At 47.1% G+C, this 20,769-nt stretch overlaps 1 protein-coding gene across 5 annotated transcripts in view; it reads left to right on the forward strand.

Annotated features, from left to right (window-relative positions):
* The window catches only part of SLC14A2 (solute carrier family 14 member 2), a 500,849-nt gene that overhangs the window by 474,624 nt on the left and 5,456 nt on the right, over positions 1-20,769 (forward strand). For 3 of the 5 annotated variants that reach the window (XM_023241947.2, XM_045042185.1, XM_045042187.1), the window contains 8 exons: positions 10,947-11,069; positions 12,736-12,818; positions 13,535-13,694; positions 14,419-14,608; positions 14,962-15,090; positions 16,180-16,372; positions 19,367-19,514; positions 20,367-20,501. In XM_023241947.2, the coding sequence (XP_023097715.2) occupies positions 10,947-11,069; positions 12,736-12,818; positions 13,535-13,694; positions 14,419-14,608; positions 14,962-15,090; positions 16,180-16,372; positions 19,367-19,514; positions 20,367-20,501 (1,161 nt within the window). Of the gene's footprint in view, positions 1-4,185; positions 4,939-10,946; positions 11,070-12,735; positions 12,819-13,534; positions 13,695-14,418; positions 14,609-14,961; positions 15,091-16,179; positions 16,373-19,366; positions 19,515-20,366; positions 20,502-20,769 lie in introns of those variants that run through there. The other 2 variants (XM_019815214.3, XM_019815213.2) reach the window with 2 other exon arrangements.

Consider the following 20,769-nt stretch of genomic DNA (forward strand, 5'->3'; position numbering starts at 1 on the left):
CTTTTCCATTTCACTAGTCATTCCTGCTTCTTTTCCAACACTCATGATCAAAAGTATATTTCTCTATCATTATATAAATACAAGATGCCAAATAGTTTACCCTAACAAGATTTTCCATTTCTCCAATGCTCCTTCCCCACTCTGAGGAACTAAAGCCCATATGCCGCTTTCACTATTCTCCTCCCCTAAGCCCCCATTTTTACAATACTTTTACTTCTCCAGCATCACCCACCCCTGAATCTATGCTGAGATTATTTATCATTTTCAGTTTTTTTCTCTTATCTCTTATTTTTGCAAGAATCCTTCCTTGACCTCTATGCCCCACATTCCCAGTAATTCTATCATTGTCCATTTGGAGTTTACTACGTATAGTGGACATGTTACTTTCTATCACTGTTTCCTCTATTCTGCACCTTCCCGTTTTGTTGTGATTCATTTGTTACTTGTTTAGAACCCTTGCTTGAATATTGAGTGTTTTGTTCAAATAATATGAGAGAATATGGGTGACGTGTTCTCAGACTCTGCACATCCACAAAGTTTCTTTGCCCTGCGTGTGAATGGCATTTTGGCTGGGGGTCCCTGGGCCCCAGCCTTTCCTTCAGCTGCCTGTAGCCATTGCTCTTTATTTTCTGGCTTTCAAGTGTTACAAATAAAAACTCTGATGTCAATTTCATTATTTTTTTTCCTTTGTAAATAACCTGTTCTTTCTTTCTAGAAGATTGTAAGATCTTCTCCGTATCAGTGGATTTCAGGAATTTTATTAAGTAAAGCATAAGTGTGTGTCTTGTCTCATCAGTCCTGCCTTTAAATCTGCAACACTTAAATCTTTCTTCAGCTCAGCAGCTTTTCTTCCAACATTTGTCTGATTATTGCTCTTTCTCCATCCTTTCCTTCTTCTATATCCAGAATGCCTATTATCCACGTGTTCAGTCTCCTTGACCTCTGTTCCAAGTTGCTTTACCTCCTTCGCAGTTTTTACCATTTGTATTTTTGCTTTGCTTTGAGATATTTCTTCCATTTGATCTTGCAGGTCACTGATTCAAACCCCAAAGCCTTTCTTTCCTTCAATTCAAGAGATAAGTTGAATTTTTTAGGTGAAAAATTGTATGTTTCATTTCAGAAAATCTTAGGGATGGGGACCAAACCTCAATATCCATGTATGTTTATATTGTTTTGTTGTTGTGCCCAAGGCTACTTGCCAATTTTCATGAGCCAAGGCCTTAGAAATTCTGCCTTATGGTCTGACCTCATTCACTCATTCATCCAGAAGACATGTATGAGGAACTATTAATATGTTACTCAGGTCTCTACTTGACAACAAACCAGGAAAGAATCAACCCAGCTCCTGCCTTCAAGGAATTCATTTTATGGGAATTTGCCTGGCCAGGTGAATAGTCTCACCTGAGGTGATGATGAGGATAACACCACAGATTGCCTAAGTCATGTAAGTTCACAGCACCAGTTTCATTATTTTGAGTGAATTATCTGGTTAGATTGGTTTTCTGTCCAGGAAAAGTATCAAGAAAGAAGGTAAGGGTCCCAAGAAGATTTCTGTGCCTTGTCTCTTGTCCTCTATCTTGCCATTAGCTGATGCCCAAACATTCCTAGCCATCCCCTCAGGTCAGGACTTTGAACCTGTTAAAATATAAACAATCCTGGGAAGGTAACATAATAAGCATGATCAATCATTTGCATCTTAAGTTGAAGGAGTCACTTCTGAGAATAGGTTGGATGAAAAAGGAGGGGAAGTAGGAAAAAAGTGGGTAGCATACTTTGAGAGCGTCTTTGGCAATGGAGGACATGCTAGGCGAGGCCAAGCTGGGTGAATGAGGTCTGAAACCCCCTTATTTCATCAGAAATGATGATGACACTGTTATATTTGGCTTGGAGAAGAAAAGAAATGGTTAGGGCCATGGCTATCTGCAGTATGAGGTAATGTACATGGAAGAAGTCAGCTTACTCAGCATTACTTTAGAGGGTAGAACAAGGACAACTAAGTGGGAATGACAAGCAGGCAGACTTTGAATCAATGGATAAGGGTGCTTTTTCTCAATGCAAGTTGTCTGAGAAATAGTCCTGTGAGACCCTGAGTTCCCTGCTTTGGCAATACAAGAACAAAGGCAGTACTAGACGCCTGTTGGGAATGCTTGCTTTGGGTGGGGGTAGACCAGATGACAATGTAGCCTCTCTCTTCCAACAATAGTTTCTGTGATATTCTGGCCCTGGATTCCTATAGAGGAATGAGAAAGAAGCATCACTGAGATGACAAAAAGTTAAGAATATGGAGATCAAATGTACCAAAAGCATACCATTGTTGCCTTTACAGATTTTCCTATAGCTTGACCTTTAGCTACTTGGTTAGTTTACCAAAATGCTCAACATGGTTGCTTGTGCAGATGCAAGTTGAGGGGCCAACATCAGCCAACTATGCTTTGTCCTTGAATTACTGTCCCCTATCACTCTCCCCTCTCGGGGAGTTCTTCTTTGGGTCAGTCTTCTAAGATCTGCCCATTTGGAAACTCAAATCTTCATGGCCTGCATTTGTAGTTACATCAAACCCATGTGCCCCAGTTTGTTTATGCTTCCTATATGAGTCTGAGCTTTGTTTCCTTGGGTCATAAAGGTTGTGAGAGTCTGGGGATAGCTATAATCCAAACTAGTTAGGAGTTGGCAGTTTCAGTGTGGGTATGCTTTCTACTCAATAAACCACAGTTTCATTTGGCAACTTGAAAGGCATTCACTTTTTATGTGAAACTGTTTTACTTGCCTGGCTTTTCCCACCTCTTGCCATTTAATGGCAAGATAGAAGAATCCATAGGGAACACTTCTGTCCCTAGTGAAACCAGAATTGCAAGACTCCAAGGAGAGAGATGAGGAATTGCTAAAAAAAAAAAAAAAAAAAAAAAAAAGTCTTTCTTACTCTCTGTAAATAGATAAGTAGGAGCCCCCAGCCCCCTCCTACAGCTGAATGGGCTGCTGGAACAGAAGTAAAGGAAGTCACTCTTTGGAGACCATCTAACTCAGCATGCGTTTATTCCACCTAAACTCTGGCCTATTCTGGAAAAATCTGACCTCTCCAAGTTTAGCCCCTAGTAGTCAGTGCATCCCTCCTCCCTCTACAAGATTGTAAATGTGGAGTTGAAGGGACCCATGAGATCTGTGAAGAAAACTTCGTTCTGATGTGAATTCTGATTGAGGCTTTAAGGAAATAATCTGTAGAGATAGACAGATGTCTTGGGGAGCCGTGGTATCTGAGCTGCAGCCTTCAGTAAGATCTATCTGGGACAAGATTCCATCTTGACCTTCTGTCTCACAGGACAGCACTTGATTGCCCCACCCTTAGTGTGTATGACATATACTCTACATGTCTAAGTTGCCCGTGGGCTGCATGTGAGCTTGTGAATGGCTCCTCAGAATTATTTCCTGTCTTTTCACACCAGTTACATGTTGTGCTCAGATGGCATATTTCCTGTCACTTCTAGGGCGGGTGGATGCTTAGGGGTCTGGAGGGACTACACCACAAGAAGTTCAGGAACCCTCAGGAAAGACCAGAGCAAGAGGATAACAGATACGGCATGCAGGGCTGAGCCAAGGACTGCCAGCTGGGGAACAAGGAAAAGTGTCATTGGCAGACATCCATGGGCCCTGAGCTAGCAACACCAAAGTAGGGACCCTATGCAGGGGACTGATCTCTAGTCAGCTCCACACCTGTCCCTGGAATGTTGGGCCCTCCAGCTCCTCCCCCCTTTGTTTGCTTTCCTTCTTCAGAAGGATCTCCGTGATCAGGACCCCTCTTTGGCGGTTCTAAAACACCTGGCATGGTGGGAAGGGGGCCTTTGACGTCAGTGGGGAGACTGTCTACTCAGGTGTAGCTAATTTCCTCAGTGTGAGGTTTTATTTCTAAACCTGGGTAGGCCGCCTCACACCCCATCACTGACAGAGTGTGTGTGTGTGTGCATGGTAGGGGTGCAGCAGGGGGAGATACACAAACCTGGGGCTGGCTGGGGAGGGGGTGGGGGGAGTGATGCTTGACCCATCATACCACAAAGCCAAACAAAACATGTTTAGATTGGGCCCCCCTCCTCAAACTCCAGCCCACCAGACCCCACAGCCCTATGGGATGTGGGAGGGCCATCTTTCCTAATATATAGACCTCAAGTCCTTTCTGGAGGCAGGAGTTAGGTCATGCCCTTCTTGCTCTGAGAGGGTCTCATGGTGAGTCCCTGGGACCCCCATCAGGAAAAGTCAGAAGGAGGACAGGTCTGAAATTTTCCACAGAACCAGAAGGACAGCATCTATTATTGGACTATGCAGAAATTTCCATCAAGATACTGATGGCAATACTGTTCCCCAGCCTGTACCCTGCCTATATGGGGAATTAAGGGAGTTTATTGAGGTTGGAAGGCAAATTGGCCCCCTGAGGAGACAACACTTAGATGATTACTTTAAAGGCAAGTGCTAGAGCAAATTTCTAATGAAAGGAGTAATTTAGGAAGGACAGGGAAGCTCCTACTACACAATCCCTCGCTCTGCCCCTTTAAAGGAAACCTGCCTGATCAAAGCAGGTGGGAGAACCATGGTAGCCAGAGCCAGTCCTCCTCAGGGTGTGTAGAAGGTAATCTTTTGTAAGGAAGGCCAGTGTGAGAGCAAGCTGCAAAAAGAAGATTTGTCTTTCCTCTCCCTCCTCCTCCATGATACCCTTTCTCAACTGGAAGACATGTGCCAGGCATAGGATCAGGGAATGTAAAGTGAACTTACAGAGGACCAGCAAGAGGATGGGCAGAAGGGATCCAGGAAGCGAAGGGCTTTGGGTTTAGGGGAAAGTCCAGCATCCGGAGTTGAGGACCAGAAACGCCACTCAGTCTGAAAGAAGCTTCTTGCCACATCCCAATGGTCTAGATTCCTCCAACCCTGTGCAGAACATCAAAAGGAGCCCAGGTAAGAGGTCTTGTGGGAGAGAACTGAACCGAAGGTCCCACCACCCCCACCCCAGCCAACAAGACATCTGACTTTTCAAAGGAAGAGACAAAAAAAGAAAGGCTGATCTTTTTTATCCCTTTCTTCTGTTGAGCTGTGGTGTCTGGGGAAGCTAGTCCTGAGATGGGGAATGTTACTAAGTATTCTAAAGAGAGTTTAGATTCTGGAAGCTTCTAGCTGAAAGAGCTATTAAATAGGTATAGTTCAAAGCCCTTACTTTATAGATAAGGAAACCATGGTTTGTCCAAGGACCTGTCCAGATGATAAAAGAGCCTGGAAAAAAGTCCAGGGGTCCCAACTCACACCTCATGTGGTGATGGAACCTGGTTAATCCATCCACCTTCAATCCCCTTACTGAACTAGCTGCCCACTGGGTGAGCCTTCACACTATTTGTTATCCTTTCCACAATTTTGTAACCCATGGCTCTGACATCAGTGTGGTTCCTGGGGCAGCACCATGTGGACTTGAACTGTGGGAAGCTAATGCAGTAAATTTGAAAACTTCCTTCCCAGGCATCACTACCTGCTGTTTCCAGGGTGGAGGTACCTGGTCCAGGCATCTTGGCCCCTCTCCTCAGTACCCCTTCCTCAGACATGCCAATAGAACTAGACAATCTCAGTATATACAAACATCGTAACATCCCAACTTAACAACCTGTACCTGTGGTGCTCCTCTCTTACACAGCCATCTTAGATTACTGTAGACATATTATGTGCAGTACAGAGAGTGAGTGTTTCTGGAAGACAGATAGCCACCCCATAAGGAAGATTCCAGGATATTGAAGTTATCTTATCAGAGAATGGACAACCTTGTAAGGCATGCAATCTCCTCCAAAACTGGCACCAAAGGATGTGAGCTTTTGTGACCTTGCTGAGGGAAGGCTATCCTGTGAGGCTTGAAGATGCCTGTGGCCAGGCCTCTCTGCTAGCTGTCAACACCATAGCCTTGATATACCCCTTCTCTCAAACTTGTACAGCAGCGACACCTCCCTTTAAGGCTAGAGGGAGAAAATTAGTTTACTCTCAAGTGCCAGCTCTAAATAATTAGTATTGGTTGTCTGAGAATTGTGTTAAAAAGGAGTCTGAGGCTGTTTGGGGAACATATTGAGAGAGACTGCTATGACTAATTAGCTGTGTCTGCCATAGATAATGGAGAGAAGGGAGGCAGAGGAAAGAGGATGTGGGGCAAGGGGTATGGAAACACCACTACCAGAGAAGAAGCTGGTGTACAATGGCCCAGAACTTTCCCTGGCCTTTTATTTGGTGTCACAGATGGAATGATACACAGGTGGGTTTGTAGTGGGGGGGTTGGGGGGTAACTCTTGTTTTGGGAGGAGTAACAAATGGATCTTGATGGTAGGTTCCAGATGTTCCATATGTTGGACATTGTAAGTGATGTGTGGATGGCATCGATCCACCTGCAGGAGACAGTAACACCTGTTCAAAATCTGAGGAAGACAACTTGTAGAAATAATTTCAGCGGGGGCCTGCTTGATTAAAGATTGACTTTCAGTAAGATGGACTAGATCAGTTTTCATCCTCTGAACGATGTCATACATGGTTTGGGTTTGCTTGGTTCCTCTCAAAGAAATTCCAATAGGCTTCAAAATTGTATTTGACAGCCTCCTCTACAAATTCTTTTTTAACCCTGGTATTTGAATGGTTGACATTTTCTGTACGTTCGACATCAGTAGAGGCATAAGTACTATGGGACATTGCTCTCCAGAAAGTGTTTCTGAACAAATACTGTGGCTCATAACTGTTCTTTCTTTGTGTGAGTCAACGGGAGGAAAGCGTTGCTGGACTCTTGCCCATAAAAACACAGGATGGTGGCAATCCTCGAGGGCGGACACAGTGCCCCTGAAATGGCAGTGTGAAGCTACATGCATTGGGATGCTTAATAAAGCTTGTCAGAGCAGGAGAGCCGCGGCTCCTACACAAGGCAGGCAGGCCGAGGAGTTAGTGAGCCGCTAAGGTTTACCCACGGGCTATGAGGGACAGAGCTTTCCAACCGTGCACAGCAGAGCACACAGAGCTGGGCTGGCAGAGCAACCACTGGCCCTCCGAGGGGCCAGGTGGGCCTGGTGGGGCCGGAGTCCGAGGGCCTACGCCCTCTGGCCATAAACAACATTATCTATTTACTGCACCGAGCCACACACTATTTTCTATGTGTGCCATGATGTCAGGGGCAGAAAAAGTGAGTTATGAACAAAATTGCTCTTGGGCTATAGAACACCCAGCTCCACCTCTGAACCACTTAGGGCTTTGTGGCCACCCAGAAGGAACCTGTGGAACATGCCGGTTATTGAAAACAAATCCTATCAAGCATGATCTCTGTCTTCAGTGACCTGTTTCTTTCTCTGTAATTAACCGGGTTCTTCCAGCCACTCTCACAGTATTCCTGGGTTTCTGGTTGGTTGGTCATAGATGGCCAAGCATTGTATCACCATTTATAAACTTCCCTTCTTATATCCAAGTACCATGGAAAATAATCAGCTCTTACCCTGTAACCTGCAAAGCCCTACACAACTCAGCTATTACCTCTGTCAACCAATGAAAGACTCTCACCTTTATTTCAATATTTATCAAGCATTTAACAATTATGACGAGATGTATTATTCTTAAAAATAGTTCACACCCTGAAATATCCAATGATTGTTTGTTATACCATTCAGAGACTAAAATGTGTAGTATAATTACCCCTCATCAATTTATTCAGCAAATGCTTCTGAGTGCCTACAGAATACCAGGCTTACGGTAGGTGCTGGGGGAGCCGAGACAATCAGGTATAACCCAGGCTTCCAAGGACCTCACCATCCTGTGAAGGTGACAGACAAGAACACATGATTGACACTTGACAAGGTAAGAGTCAGTGCAGGCAGGTATAAAATGCCAGGTGTGCACTGGGACCAGGAGCCCTTCTGACTGAAGGAGGCAGAGGGTCATGTGCCATCCGAGGGACATGGCCTCACTGAAAAGGTATCTGATATGTGAGCCCTGCAAAATATTTCCCAGAGCCTTTTGTATTATCTTCATAACAATATGAGATCGAAATGGAGGGTACCCCTCCAAAATATCTGCCATAGTTCTATAGATTGAGTTTGCAAGGGCTGCCTATGGCATCTACACATTTCTTTCTGAGAGCCACGCCTGCATTGGAGAAACTGTCAATGAAAAACGCCATGCAGAGATGAGTGAGTCTGGTTCCTGGCCAGTGTTACTGTTGTTTTCTTTGTATCCCCCACCACATCAATGGAACATTTATTTTTGGAACAGTTGATAGATGTGTTCATGATATTCTTGAAATCGCCTTTATCCATTATGAAAGTCCTGGGAATCTGACCCAAAAGCAGCGGTAAACTGCTATCCCCTTATCTTTAAGTATTTTCACAGCCGCGGGAAATGTGTTACTTTATCTCCAGTCTTCTTGGTGGCAATGTTCCCGCTTTTCTTTCTCAACTGTTATCCAGCACAGCCAGAGGGGCCACTGCCCTCCACCTGGAGGTGGAGCCCAGCACCCCAGTAATACCCGTGTGAGACCCAGAGCCAACCCTGTGTCGGGCCATATGTGATGCCTCCTCCCCAGCTCACCCTAAATAAAGACCAAAATAAGTTGCCAAGGGAAGGAAAGATACTTCTTGTTTTTGCTTTTTGTGGCTGGGACATCAACGCTAGGAACACATAGTAATATGGGCCCTGCCCCACTTTCCTGGGACCTAAGCAGGTAGCAGAATCTGGGAGGCTAAAAATGAAGGGCCAGGGCATGAAAGGTGAGCCAGACCTTCTTTCTGCAGCCATTTATAGAGCCTCAAATCGGGTGTCAGGAGAGCTGGGAGCAACTCCTGGCTGTGCTATGATTAATGAACGGTGTGACTTTGGTAAGTTGATATTTCTGGACACAGGAGTAGAGTGTGATCTTGAAATTCCATGCAATTCTCGGTCTAGAAGGCTAAGGTAAAAATATTCCTCCGCCCAGGGGTGGCTGGGGCAGCTGACACTCCACATACAAGGAACGAGAAGCAATGGGCCAGCAGAAGGGCCCTTCTAGCCTGGCAGATGCACACTTGGGATGGGTGCTCTGGGAGAATGCCCCACTTTATCAGGTGATGTATGATACCCCCTTGTCCCTTGGTGCAAAACCTGTCTGCACAGGTGTCCTATAGCAGGCTTATGTTCCAGGTGTATCTCAAGCATGGGATCGGGGTTGGGGGGGGGGGGGGCTTCTCCAGCATGGGTAGTTATGGCCCGATGCTGACCCACAGACAGGATGCTGGAATAGTTTCTTCCCCACCCTGAGCCTAGAGGAAATGGACATGGTTGCATGTTTTACCTTTGAATCTGAGTAGACAAAACCCCTCTCCTTGCTCATATGTGTCCCACATACTCTCTGATTGTTGGTCTTGCTATATTCTAAGCTTTGCTAAAGCCATTTTTATCTGAGAAGTGTGATCTAGACCAGTTTTTCAACTTCAGTGTGCACGCAAGTTAGCTGGGGATCTGGTTTAAAAAAGATTCCAAGTCGGTCAGTCTGAGATGGGACCCAAGAGTCTGCATTTGATGTCCGTGGAGCTGGCCCACAAACCAGACTCTGAGCAACAAAATGCAGAGGAAAGGGTTGGGGGCTGAGAGTCACATGGCTCACTGTTTGTAGGTAAGCTTCAGAAACCATGCTGAGCCTCAGTTTTCCAGTTTGTGCAGATAACAATGCCCAGGTGCTATTCCAAACCACTAAATCATCTAACTCTAGAGTCTACTGGAGCTCCAAGCAGAAAGTGTTAAGGGGTGCCTAGGTGGCTTATTTGGCTAAGCGCGACTTTGGCCTGGGTCCAGATCTTGTGGTTCGTGGGTTTGAGCCCCATGTTGGGCTCTGTGCTGACAGCTCAGAGCCTAGAGCCATTTCAGATTCTGTGTCTCCCTCTATCTCTGCCCCTCCCCTGTTAGCACTCTGTCTCTCTCTCTCTCTCTAAAAAATAAGTAAACATTAAAAAAAACGTTAAAGAATGTGTTAAAGCTGCATGCTTGGGGACCACCAAATACTCCAGCTGATCAATGTGGGGTGGGCACAGGAACGAGCATCCCAGCAAGCCGCCAGGGTGACTTGATGGTGTCGATTCTCAGACCCAGCTTTGAGAAACCCTGTCCCAAGTGAGGAGCGTGCTGTGCTCCCCCATGTGTGGCAATCTGAAATAATAAAGTTCAGCAGAGGGTTTATTGTAGCTGGTCATAGCCCCAGACCCTTACCTCCCCAGAGACTCATGCTTGTCAAACTTTAATGTACACAGAAACAGCTGGGGAATCTTGTTGAAGTAGACTCTGATTCTGACAGTCCAGTGGAACCTGAGATTCTGCATTTATAACATGCTCCCAGATGAGTTTGATGATGCTGATCCCAGGACCACATTTTGAGTAAGAAGAACCCACATTAGTGATTCTCAACCCAAGCTACTCACTGGAGCTATCTTTTCAATAAAATGGGCATTTAAAAACTTTAATTTTTTAAATTGGTCCGGGATAGGGTTCCTGCATCTTTTAAAGCACGCTGGTGGTTCCAAAGGGCCTCCAAGATTGAGGAGCTCCCATACGCACCCCCTGCCACAGATGGCTGACAAGGCACTGGCTGAAGGGCAGAAACGGCAGCCAGCTCAGGTCCACCATCCATGCTGGCCAAGGCCCGGTTAAGTAGGTCTTAGGGTAGTTTCTTGCTGGAGTAATAAGGCAGACTGGCTCTTGACATGTCTATGGTCTGTGATATGGTTTCTGTGGGGAAAGGAAGTGGATGTTTTAGCGGGAGGAAGGGGGGAAGATGCTGCTTGCATCCAATGCACCAGTGTGATTACTACTGCAGCTTCAGAGCACACCGCCCCTGCCTTTCCAGCTTCTGCACGTGATTTTCCCTGCACTGCCTGCCTGGCTCTTACAGGGTACAGGCCAGGGCAGACACCGACCTGTCTTATTTTGCCCCTGGCCAGGTGTTGGTGGGGAGCATCCAGCCACAACCAGCCCAAGGGCCGATGAGGGCTCAGAAGCCGTGCCCCCCAAGCCCAGGAGCGTGTTCCACATCGAGTGGTCATCCATTCGGAGAAGGAGCAAAGGTGTGCACTGCCTCCTCCTTGCTTTCGGGTCCTCAATTTACTCATCTCTAGAATGGGGACCATGGCAGTACCTACTTCATAAGGTAGTAGGGAGAGACATGAGGACCAGGCTCATTCTTATCACACCTAACCTCTGACCACAGCCATGACCCCAGTGTCTATACCCTCCCAGGAACAGGGGGATGCTGGAACTGGGACAGGCAGCTGACTCTATAGGCCTTGACTACGTATTGGAATCACCTGCATCCCATCCCTGGAGACACCAATCTAATTTGTCTGGGGATTAGCCAGGGTGGGCATAAGGATCTCTCAAAGCTCCCCATGAGATTCTAATTTCTGCCAAGCCACAAACTACTGATGACCTACAAGACTAGAGGTGAAAAGTTTTTATCTACAGCAGCGGTCAAGATATCAAGGCCAAGGAAACAGATGGAGAGCCACAGAGGGAAGGGGACTCCCAAAGGCCAAGAGGGGAAGGTCCAGAGGGCAGCCAAAAATGAGCAGGTGGGGAAGCCAGGGAGGAGTCAGGGGAAGCGGGGGTACAAGGAGTCCTCCCCAATCAGATTCAAAGGCAGCCACGTGAAGAGCCAGGGTAGAGGGCCAATCTAATTTTGCCCCTTAAATCTCAGGGAGGGGAACCAACTTGCCCAGAGTCACACAGCTAGCAAGGGACAAAGTGGGGGAGGACCTGTTAGTGTCCTTTTTACAAACCGCGTGCTTCCCAGAAGATGCATTAGTGATATTCTTGCATTTGCACTTGCGCATCTAGGCCTCGTTGTTTCTCACCAAAAGTGGCCATCCCAGAGACACAGGCCTGGGGTGGTGTGGGAAAAACATCACAAAAGATGGAGAGGGCATTGAGCTAGCTCGAGGACCCTGTAGCCCGGGGGTTTGTATTTGACAGGTGCCACTAGCATGTCAAGGAAGACTGTGTGGCTTTCTTCTAACAATCCCCCTCTAAACATCCTGTTATCACTGTGGTTGGGGGCCGAGGGGGTGGGGAGCACTAGCAGAGCGTGCAAAGGAAACTGAGATACGGGTTTCGTGGGAATTGCTCAATGGAAGACGGGGGGGGGGGGGGGGGCTTCACACACAAGCAGCAGGTCCATCAGGGTGCCATGCACCTGGCCTCAACGTCTAGAGGAGTTTTCTTTGCTCCCACCCTTTCTTTCAAAGATTCCAAAATTAGTTTATTTCTTCTGCATAGTGTAACTTCCCAAAAACACTGTTATTTGCAGCCCCTGCCCTTTCAAAAGTGGGCACATGGTGCCATTGATGCATCCTTCTAGTGCTTAGGTTCCCTGAAAGCTCATGAATTCAGTGGGAATGGTCCCTTCAGTCTGAAAATACAGGGTGTTCAGAGCCCAGCCTGCCATCCTCACACTTGACCACAAGAGGGAACCAAAGCACCAAGGCCGAAACACTCAAGTCTCGGAACTCCCTAAATTCCTGTATAAAGTGTCCTGCTTACATGGGGATGTACATTTTTTACCCAAAGTGAGAACCCAAATGGGTTCTTGACCAGTAAAATGAAAGGGGGCCTTCCAGCTGCAAGATACAACAGTTCTGGGCTTCCTCAAGTGGAATAGGAAAACTGTAAGAATTTGCTGCTAATATGCCAGGGTAGAGGTGTCCTAATTGATGATGTGCTTTCTTTCAACTCCAGTGTTTGGAAAAGGCGAACACCAGGAGAGGCAAACCAAAGACCCTTTTCCCTATCAGTACCGGAAGCCCACGGTTGAATTGCTGGTGAGTAAAGAGTGGCCTGAATCGGTCAGGGTCCTACAGACACAGAACCTGCAGGAGGTTAGGGAGAGAGGGCCAGAAAAGATGTCTCTTGAATTCATATTTCCAGAAACATAATTACCTGGGATAAAAATGTCTATTTTTCATAGTCTACTTTATAAAATTTCATATCCCTTTTATTTGAATTAGTTATCTGTCTTCTCTAAATCTGGCATTCAAGCATTTGGGAAACAAGCTGGTACCAATTTTCAAAAACAGAATCTTTATATGTTTAATTTTATGGACAGTTAAATTTTAAAGACTAGACATGTTGGGGGGTGTGGAATAAGGAATAAGTTCACCTGGAAAGAGTGTGGTATAGTAGAAGTAATGGTTTAAATAAAGAGTCTAAAGATCTGTGATTAAATATCAATTCTGCTGTTTGACCTTGACCTTTGCCAATGAGAACCTTCCATCCATGCCCTAGCCCTCACCCATAGAATGAGGATAAATACAGTATCCTGTTGTACTGCAAGGTTGTTGGCCATATTAAGTGAGGTAACATGTCAAACAAGGCAAAAGGCGTTCTAATCTACAGAAACACGGAGATGATTAAATAGCAATTTCTCTAAATAGCAAATGAAAATATTAGCTTGGCCCCAGAGCCAGCACAAGTGTCGCTTCTCAGGGTGAGAAACACAGGATGTGGGAGTGTCCTTCTGTCTCTTGTCCCCGGGCAGGATCTAGACACCATGGAGGAGAACACTGAGATAAAGGTGGAAGCGAACGTTTCCAAGACTTCCTGGATTCAGAGTCACATGGCTGCCAGTGGGAAGAGGGTCAGCAGAGCCCTCAGCTACATCACAGGGGAGATGAAGGAGTGTGGTGAGGGTCTTAAAGGTAAAGGTCCTGAGAGCAAATCCCTTGACCCTACCCCTAAAGTGTCACTTCCAGCCGTCCCCAGAAGGCACAGTGCCTTCTTGATAGACTAGACTGAGTGCCATTTCGGTCTTTTAGAAGGGACAGGGATTTTGCTGGTAGGACACAAATGCAGTCTCTTGGGGTAGAAATACAATACATGTCAGTGTGTGAGCTCTCATTTCTGAATGTTAGCAGTTGTGCTCAACAAATATCCCATCAGGGGATGGGCATTTGGGCATGGGATTCTAGAGTCAGCGTTCTAAAAAAGTGCCCACCCTACAGATGACTCTTGGAAGAATTATATCTACTATTCAGATAAGTTCTTTCTAGGAATCTTCCCAGGGCTCAGGCCATGGGTTTGACACCCTCTAGGCAGCAAAAGAATTATCTTTTTGGATATGTCTTCTTGAAAATTCATGCCCCTATCACGGAGACATAGATAGCTCAGGGTACCTTATCCCCACTGCTTGAAAAACAACCTAAAGACCACAACCAGCTGGCGATGGGTCTGAAGAGTTTTCTGGGCAAACACCCTCTTGGGTTCTTGGTTTACCCTCTTCTGGGGCAGGTGACAGCAGAGGCTGGTGCCCTGTGAACCCACATTGGACATGGAGCTTCCCCGACCCTCCATCCGCCCACTGAAGTCTCCCCCAGGGCCAGCACACCTGAGCATTGACCGACTCCCTGCCCTGGTTCATTTTAGACAAATCCCCAGTGTTCCAGTTCCTTGACTGGGTCCTCCGGGGCACGTCACAGGTGATGTTTGTGAACAACCCCCTCAGTGGCATCCTCATCGTCCTTGGCCTCTTCGTCCAGAACCCCTGGTGGGCCATCTCCGGCTGCTTGGGAACTGTTGTGTCCACTTTGACAGCCCTCATCCTGAGCCAGGACAGGTAAGTTCCAGGAGACCCAGGGTCCAAGCATGAAGCCAGAGGTCGCTTCCCGTGGGGACCATTTCCCGTCTCCTCACTGCTGGCCTCCAAGCTCAGAAACTCCTCAGAATAAGGACACTAATAACTAAACACAACCATTCCCTGATTATTTGGTAACATCTACACACTGTCCAGGGAAATGCAAAGGGTTGATGTCTTCCCTTCCCATTCCCAGAGGAGCCATCTGCTTGAAGGTGTATATGCAGTCAGGCCCCAGCTGAGGAAAATGTGAGTCAGAAGGAAAACCAAGAAGGCAGTGGCCCTCCTTAGCCCTGGGGAGTCCCCCCTTCACCAGCCCTCCTCCATCCCCCCAGGTCCGCCATCGCAGCAGGACTTCATGGCTACAACGGGGTGCTGGTGGGGCTGCTGATGGCTGTGTTCTCAGACAAGGGCAACTACTACTGGTGGCTTCTGTTCCCTGTCATCATTATGTCCATGTCTTGGTAAGTTTGCTCCTAAGGCTGTGGGTGCAGTCAAGGGCTGCCAACCTTTTCATCCCAGCTCCCCAGCTGTCTGTCTAAACTCAATTTTAAGGTGGCATTGACTTAGCTTTCACAGAAACATCCACTGGAAATAACTGCTAATGTCATACAGCGGGAGCACTGTGCCAGGTGATCTGCGGGCACTCTCATTACCTACCATTCTTGACTCTTTTTTTTCTTTTAATTTATTTTTGAGAGAGAGAGAATGAGCTGGGGAGGAGCAGAGACAGAGGGAGAGAAAGAGAATCCCAAGCAGGCCCCGTGATGTCAGCACAGAGCCTGATGTGGGGCTTGAACTCACAAACTGTGAGATCATGACCTGAGCCAAAAACCAAGAGTCAGATGCTTAACTGACTTAGCCGCCCAGGAGCTCTTCTTTACTCTTTTTTTTAAGACTTAACAGGGTTTCTGGTCCTACTCAACCAGAGGACAGAGAAAGGTGAAGAGCCACCCTACAGCTTCCTGTCAGTTTCTGGAAACCTTCTCATTCCTCCTGCCTCCCACCCCCCCCCCCGCCACACCCAGCTTTTTCCTGTCCTTAGAACCCCCCGACCAGACTGAGACAACCTCCTAGGGTGGGCTAAAGGACCAGCCATCAGACAGAGCCCTCAGAGGATCAGGGCTCAGCTCCCCTTCTCCAGATATCATAGGACACTCTGGATGGAGGCTTGGTACTCTTAGCTGCTCAACAAACATTTGTTGAATGAATGGATGAATGGACGAATGAATGAGATCCCCCTCCCTGGTCACTCCCCCAGCTTGTCCTCTCTCCTCATGCCTGAGCGTGGAGCTATATGACTTATCAAGGAAGTTCTGTGACCCCTTGCCTTAGGTCTTCCCGCTTTCTGAAATGGAGCCTGGGCATCTGCCCCATCACCGTGCCAGGCCCACGGAGGGGGCCAGAGGAAGACCTGCTCAGGGCCAGTCGGGCTCAGAGAACATACCCAGCGGGCTGCTTTTCCTCAGGAAAGTCCAGGGACCCCTCTACTCCTGCTCAGTCTAGTGTCAAGGCCGGAGCTTCTTGAACAGTCTCTTGTGTTTCTGTTGCAGCCCCATCCTCTCCAGTGCCCTGGGCACCATCTTCAGCAAGTGGGACCTCCCCGTCTTCACGCTGCCCTTCAACATCGCTGTGACCCTGTACCTGGCAGCCACCGGCCACTACAACCTCTTCTTCCCCACGATGCTGCTGCAGCCTCCATCCTCCGTGCCCAACATCACCTGGTCAGAGGTCCAAGTGCCCTTGGTAGGTAACACGGAAGCCAAGAAGGCAGCATCTGTCCAAATGCAATGTTAAAGTGGAATTTACTGACTCTGCACATCAGAAGCATCCACAAGTGATGACTATTAACAATCATACCATACAAGGCAGTGGACATGCAGTATCTCATTAGCCACCACCCTTTTCCTTTCTCTTTCTAGAAGCTAACAAGACTATTTCTGGTGCCACACTGTCATAGCACAGAGGAAAAAACTGAGGCCTGAGGTCATACAGCTAACTAGTGAAGAGCAAAGTCAAGATTATCACTCTAGGGGCGCCTGGGTGGTTCAGTCGGTTAAGCGTCCGACTTTGTCTCAGGTCATGATCTCACGGTTTGTGAGTTCGAGTCCCGCGTCAGGCTCTATGCTGACAGCTCAGAGCCTGGAGCCTGCTTCGGATTCTGTGTCTCCCTCTCTCTCTCTGCTCCTCCCCCGCTTGTTCTCTCTCTCTCTCTCTCTCTCAAAAATAAACATTAAACATTTTTTTTTAAAGATTAGCACTCTGGCCTCCTGACTGTTAGAACTGGTTTCTTTCCTTTTTCCTTTTGGAAAAAGTCTTTTTGATGCTTTCTTCCAGTTTTCATTCAACTTACATTGTCTATTTCCTTCCATCAATCTCACTGAACCATTAAAGGCATACATGTCACACAGCCACCTGTGGGCTAAAGTCTCTGTTCCAACCTCCAGAGTTGATTCCCTTGGCTTTCCAAGGTCACACTATAAAGTGCAGGTGTTCTTCCATTAAGAAATGTCTATATATCAGAACTTTTAATGTTTTTTATAAGTATTTTGTATATAATGCTGGCCTCTGGAAGTCTTCCAAGATAATTAAGAAGACATTTTGTCTGAGGTTCTCCTGCATTGCATTACACTAAACTACCCCATGGTCTGAGGCCCACTCTACAACTTTGTTATTGGCAATTCATCATCTAACCACAAAGCCACTTGGGCTTGTTGAGGACCTTTCAGAAATAATGATGCCTAGTTTCATTTAGCATTTCATAGTACACAACAGCACAGCATGGTAGAAAGGACTGTGCATTTACACTAAGGCACATTATTTAGTAAAAGAAATATTTGTGTTAGTGTTAGCTTCATCCTTGTTGATTCGTGTGTGTGTGTAAGAGGACCCTCATGAGCCAGAGGTGAGAAAAGGTTGGCAATTCACTCCGTAGGCTTCCTTTCCATGGTATTTACCCCAGCAACATCTCTTGAAGGCATAATTGCTCTAAACCATTGGCTCTGAGGAGCTGCTGTTAGGAAAGGTACGTTTAAGACATTTTGCATTCTCTGTGCCACATGTTCAATGGAAAGATATCTAGGCATTTTGTAGAATTGAAAAACAGCTAGGGAATCCTATACAACTATTTTAGAACCCCCAAGTTCCAAGAAAGAAAAATTCAATTTTTGGTGGTTGCCATTTTAAGAAGTAACTTTCTAGGGGCCCCTGGGTGGCTCAGTCGGTTAAGCATCTGACTTCAGCTCAGCTCATGATCTCACAGTTTGTGAGTTTGAGCCTCGTGTCAGGCAATGTGCTGACAGCTCAGAGCCTGGAGCCTGCTTTGGATTCCGTGTCTCCCTCTCTCTCTGCCCCTTCCCCACTCAAGCTCTGTCTCTGTCTCTCTAAAAAATAAACATTAAAATTTTTTTTAACTTTTTGTAGAAGTAACTTTCTAGCCAATTAAATGGATTATAATAAGGACTAATATGTTTCATCTTTTTAACCATTCATGAGAGCCTTGAGTGTTGGGGAAACAAGTAAATGTCAGAGAGAGGGTCTAAAATTGCCAACAATGTTGAAACCTCATGAGTTCCTCAGCTCCTTGGCCACTGCAGGGCCCCCTGGAGGGTGTCACCAGCTCAGGACTAAACTGCCCAGCACCACTGCCTCTGTATGAAGCTCTCCCACCTGCCCACCCTGACCCACGTGGTAATGCCAGAGCCCCCACCCTGTTCTCTGTTCCTGGGGTAACAGAAGACGGAGTCTGGAGGGTTAGCCCACTAGGCCAACCCACAGCCCCTTCAGTGTCCTCCTGTGTCCGCACACCCCCAGAGGGCATGGGCTGAGAGAAGAGCTGCCCCCTCCTAATATACGCACACCCTCGCCCCAGGACTCTGTTTCTCCTCAGCTCACTGTCTGAGGGGTAAGACATACCCCGGTGTCCCCTGCGTGGCCCAGAGCCCCCTCCCTTATGCACTTTCCTAGATCAAGGGCCTTTGGCCAACCTTCCAAACCATAGAACCCCAATCCCAGTTGCCGGGGAAGGCTGCATGCCCAGGATCCTTTTCTGGAACTGCATAACACATGTGCAAGTGCCCACAAGGCAGTGGACCCTGGCCTCATCAAACCCTTCACGTTTGCAGACAGGCCCCGCACCCCCTGAGATACACGGAGGCCTGATGCAAGCAGGGACTCATCTATCAGTCACCGTGTACTTGGCTTCTCAATCAAAAACGCGCATACCGTGATACTGCCTTCTCAGGGATTCTTCTCTGGATACGAATCCAGGTGTTCACCCAGACTGAGCTAACGTGACCACAGCCCAGACACCTTATTCTTGGAAACACAAAGGACTACTCTTTCACATAATATTCAGCCTTTTGGTCATAATTTTAGGGGTTTTTTTTAGTGTTACAGGAGAGCTTTTAAACCCCAACTTTGATCAGACATCTCCTGCTTTACTGATGAATAATACCCTCATTTGAAAAGTTTTTAGTGTCTCTTCACTGGGGGTTGAGTGCCTTACACTCATGTTTCTAAAGAAAGGAAACTTAACACCCTAAACTCCTATTGTTCTAAGAACGCAAGATTAAAACAGTAAGGCTTGTGTTCCTTTTAGAGTTAACCTATTTGGATAAAAATGTCTCAGAAACCTGTTGCGAACTGTTGGTGTACAAGGCTTGGCACGAATCTTTTCCAGCCAAGGTTCAAGTTGTCTCTTCTGCCTCCTTAACTGCATGTGACCCTTTGCACCTGCAGCTCTTGAGAGCCATCCCTGTTGGAGTCGGCCAGGTGTATGGCTGTGACAACCCCTGGACTGGAGGCATTTTCCTCATAGCTCTGTTCATATCTTCACCTCTCATTTGCCTACACGCTGCGATCGGCTCCACCATGGGGATGTTGGCAGGTTAGTGTCATCACTTCTGACGTGTTAATGGGCCATACGGATGTTAGTGTCTCGAGTCAGCTCCGAAGAAAATGGTGACAGGTGTTTTCGATACCCACCTCCCCACCCCCGCTTATTCCTACAAACTTTCCCCCCTTCCATTGTACCCTGGTTCCCTACTTTGGGTGCCAGTGCCCTCATGCGTTTCTGAGCAAAAGCTGCCTTCCCGAAAGGATTCGGTGTTGGTCAGTTACACCTTAGTATAAATTTAAAGTTTGGAGAGGTTAATTCCAGTCATGTTTGTATTTTAAGTCTTGTCTCAAGGGATGATATTCCACTAGAGAACACGGAGATATCAGTGAAGGAGCGCCTGGGTGGCTCAATCGGTTAGCGTCCAACTCTTGATTTGGCTAAGGTCATGATCCCAGGGTCGTGGGATAGAGCCCCACGTTTGGCTCCATGCTCAGCATGGATTAAGACTCTCTCTCTCTCTCTCTCTCTCTCTCTCCCCCCACCTCCCGCACCACTCGTGTGCTTTCTCTCTCTCCCTCTTAAAAAAATATCAGTGAAGAAGGAAAAGTCCTCTTTCTTGGCAGGGAAAGGAACTTCTCTGCTTTAAAAGGCTGCAGAGTCTATACTCAAAAGGCTCTCTTCTACCTATAACGGCATCACCACTAATACTCATGTGACTCTATGGCCATTTGTTTCCTTTAGATATTTTTTCACTGAATAAAATCAGAAGTTCTTTTTTATAAATGCCTAAGAGGATGATTGGTCTGGGCTTTGGGAACTATGGTGGTTTTCAGGAGGGGCAGGTGAGCCCCACGAGACCCCCCCCCCGAACTCAACACTGATGCCTGCCTTCTCTCGCAGCCCTCACTATTGCAACGCCCTTGGACTCCATCTACTTCGGCCTGTGTGGCTTCAACAGCACGCTGGCCTGCATTGCCATCGGAGGCATGTTCTACGTCATCACCTGGCAGACCCACTTCCTGGCCATCGCCTGTGGTAGGGACCACGACTCGCTCCCTTTGCACCTTTGGCACCACCTGTGACTGTCCCTGCGGGGACAACCACCCTGAAGATTCTGTGGATCCCCCAAAGATAAATGGGAGGGTCGTTTGCTTCACAAAAGCGTTTGTATCTAAAACGGTTTTGAGTGGTTGTTCAACGATTCACACAGTAAAAACTGTTTTCACGGAACACAGAGTGTTCAGTCACATGAAGACAGAACTTTTAGATGGTGGCTGTTGGGTTGTTGTTCATGCGTTGTCTC

Source organism: Felis catus, chromosome D3 (genome assembly GCF_018350175.1).
Source record: "Felis catus isolate Fca126 chromosome D3, F.catus_Fca126_mat1.0, whole genome shotgun sequence".
Taxonomy (NCBI): Eukaryota; Metazoa; Chordata; class Mammalia; order Carnivora; family Felidae; genus Felis; species Felis catus.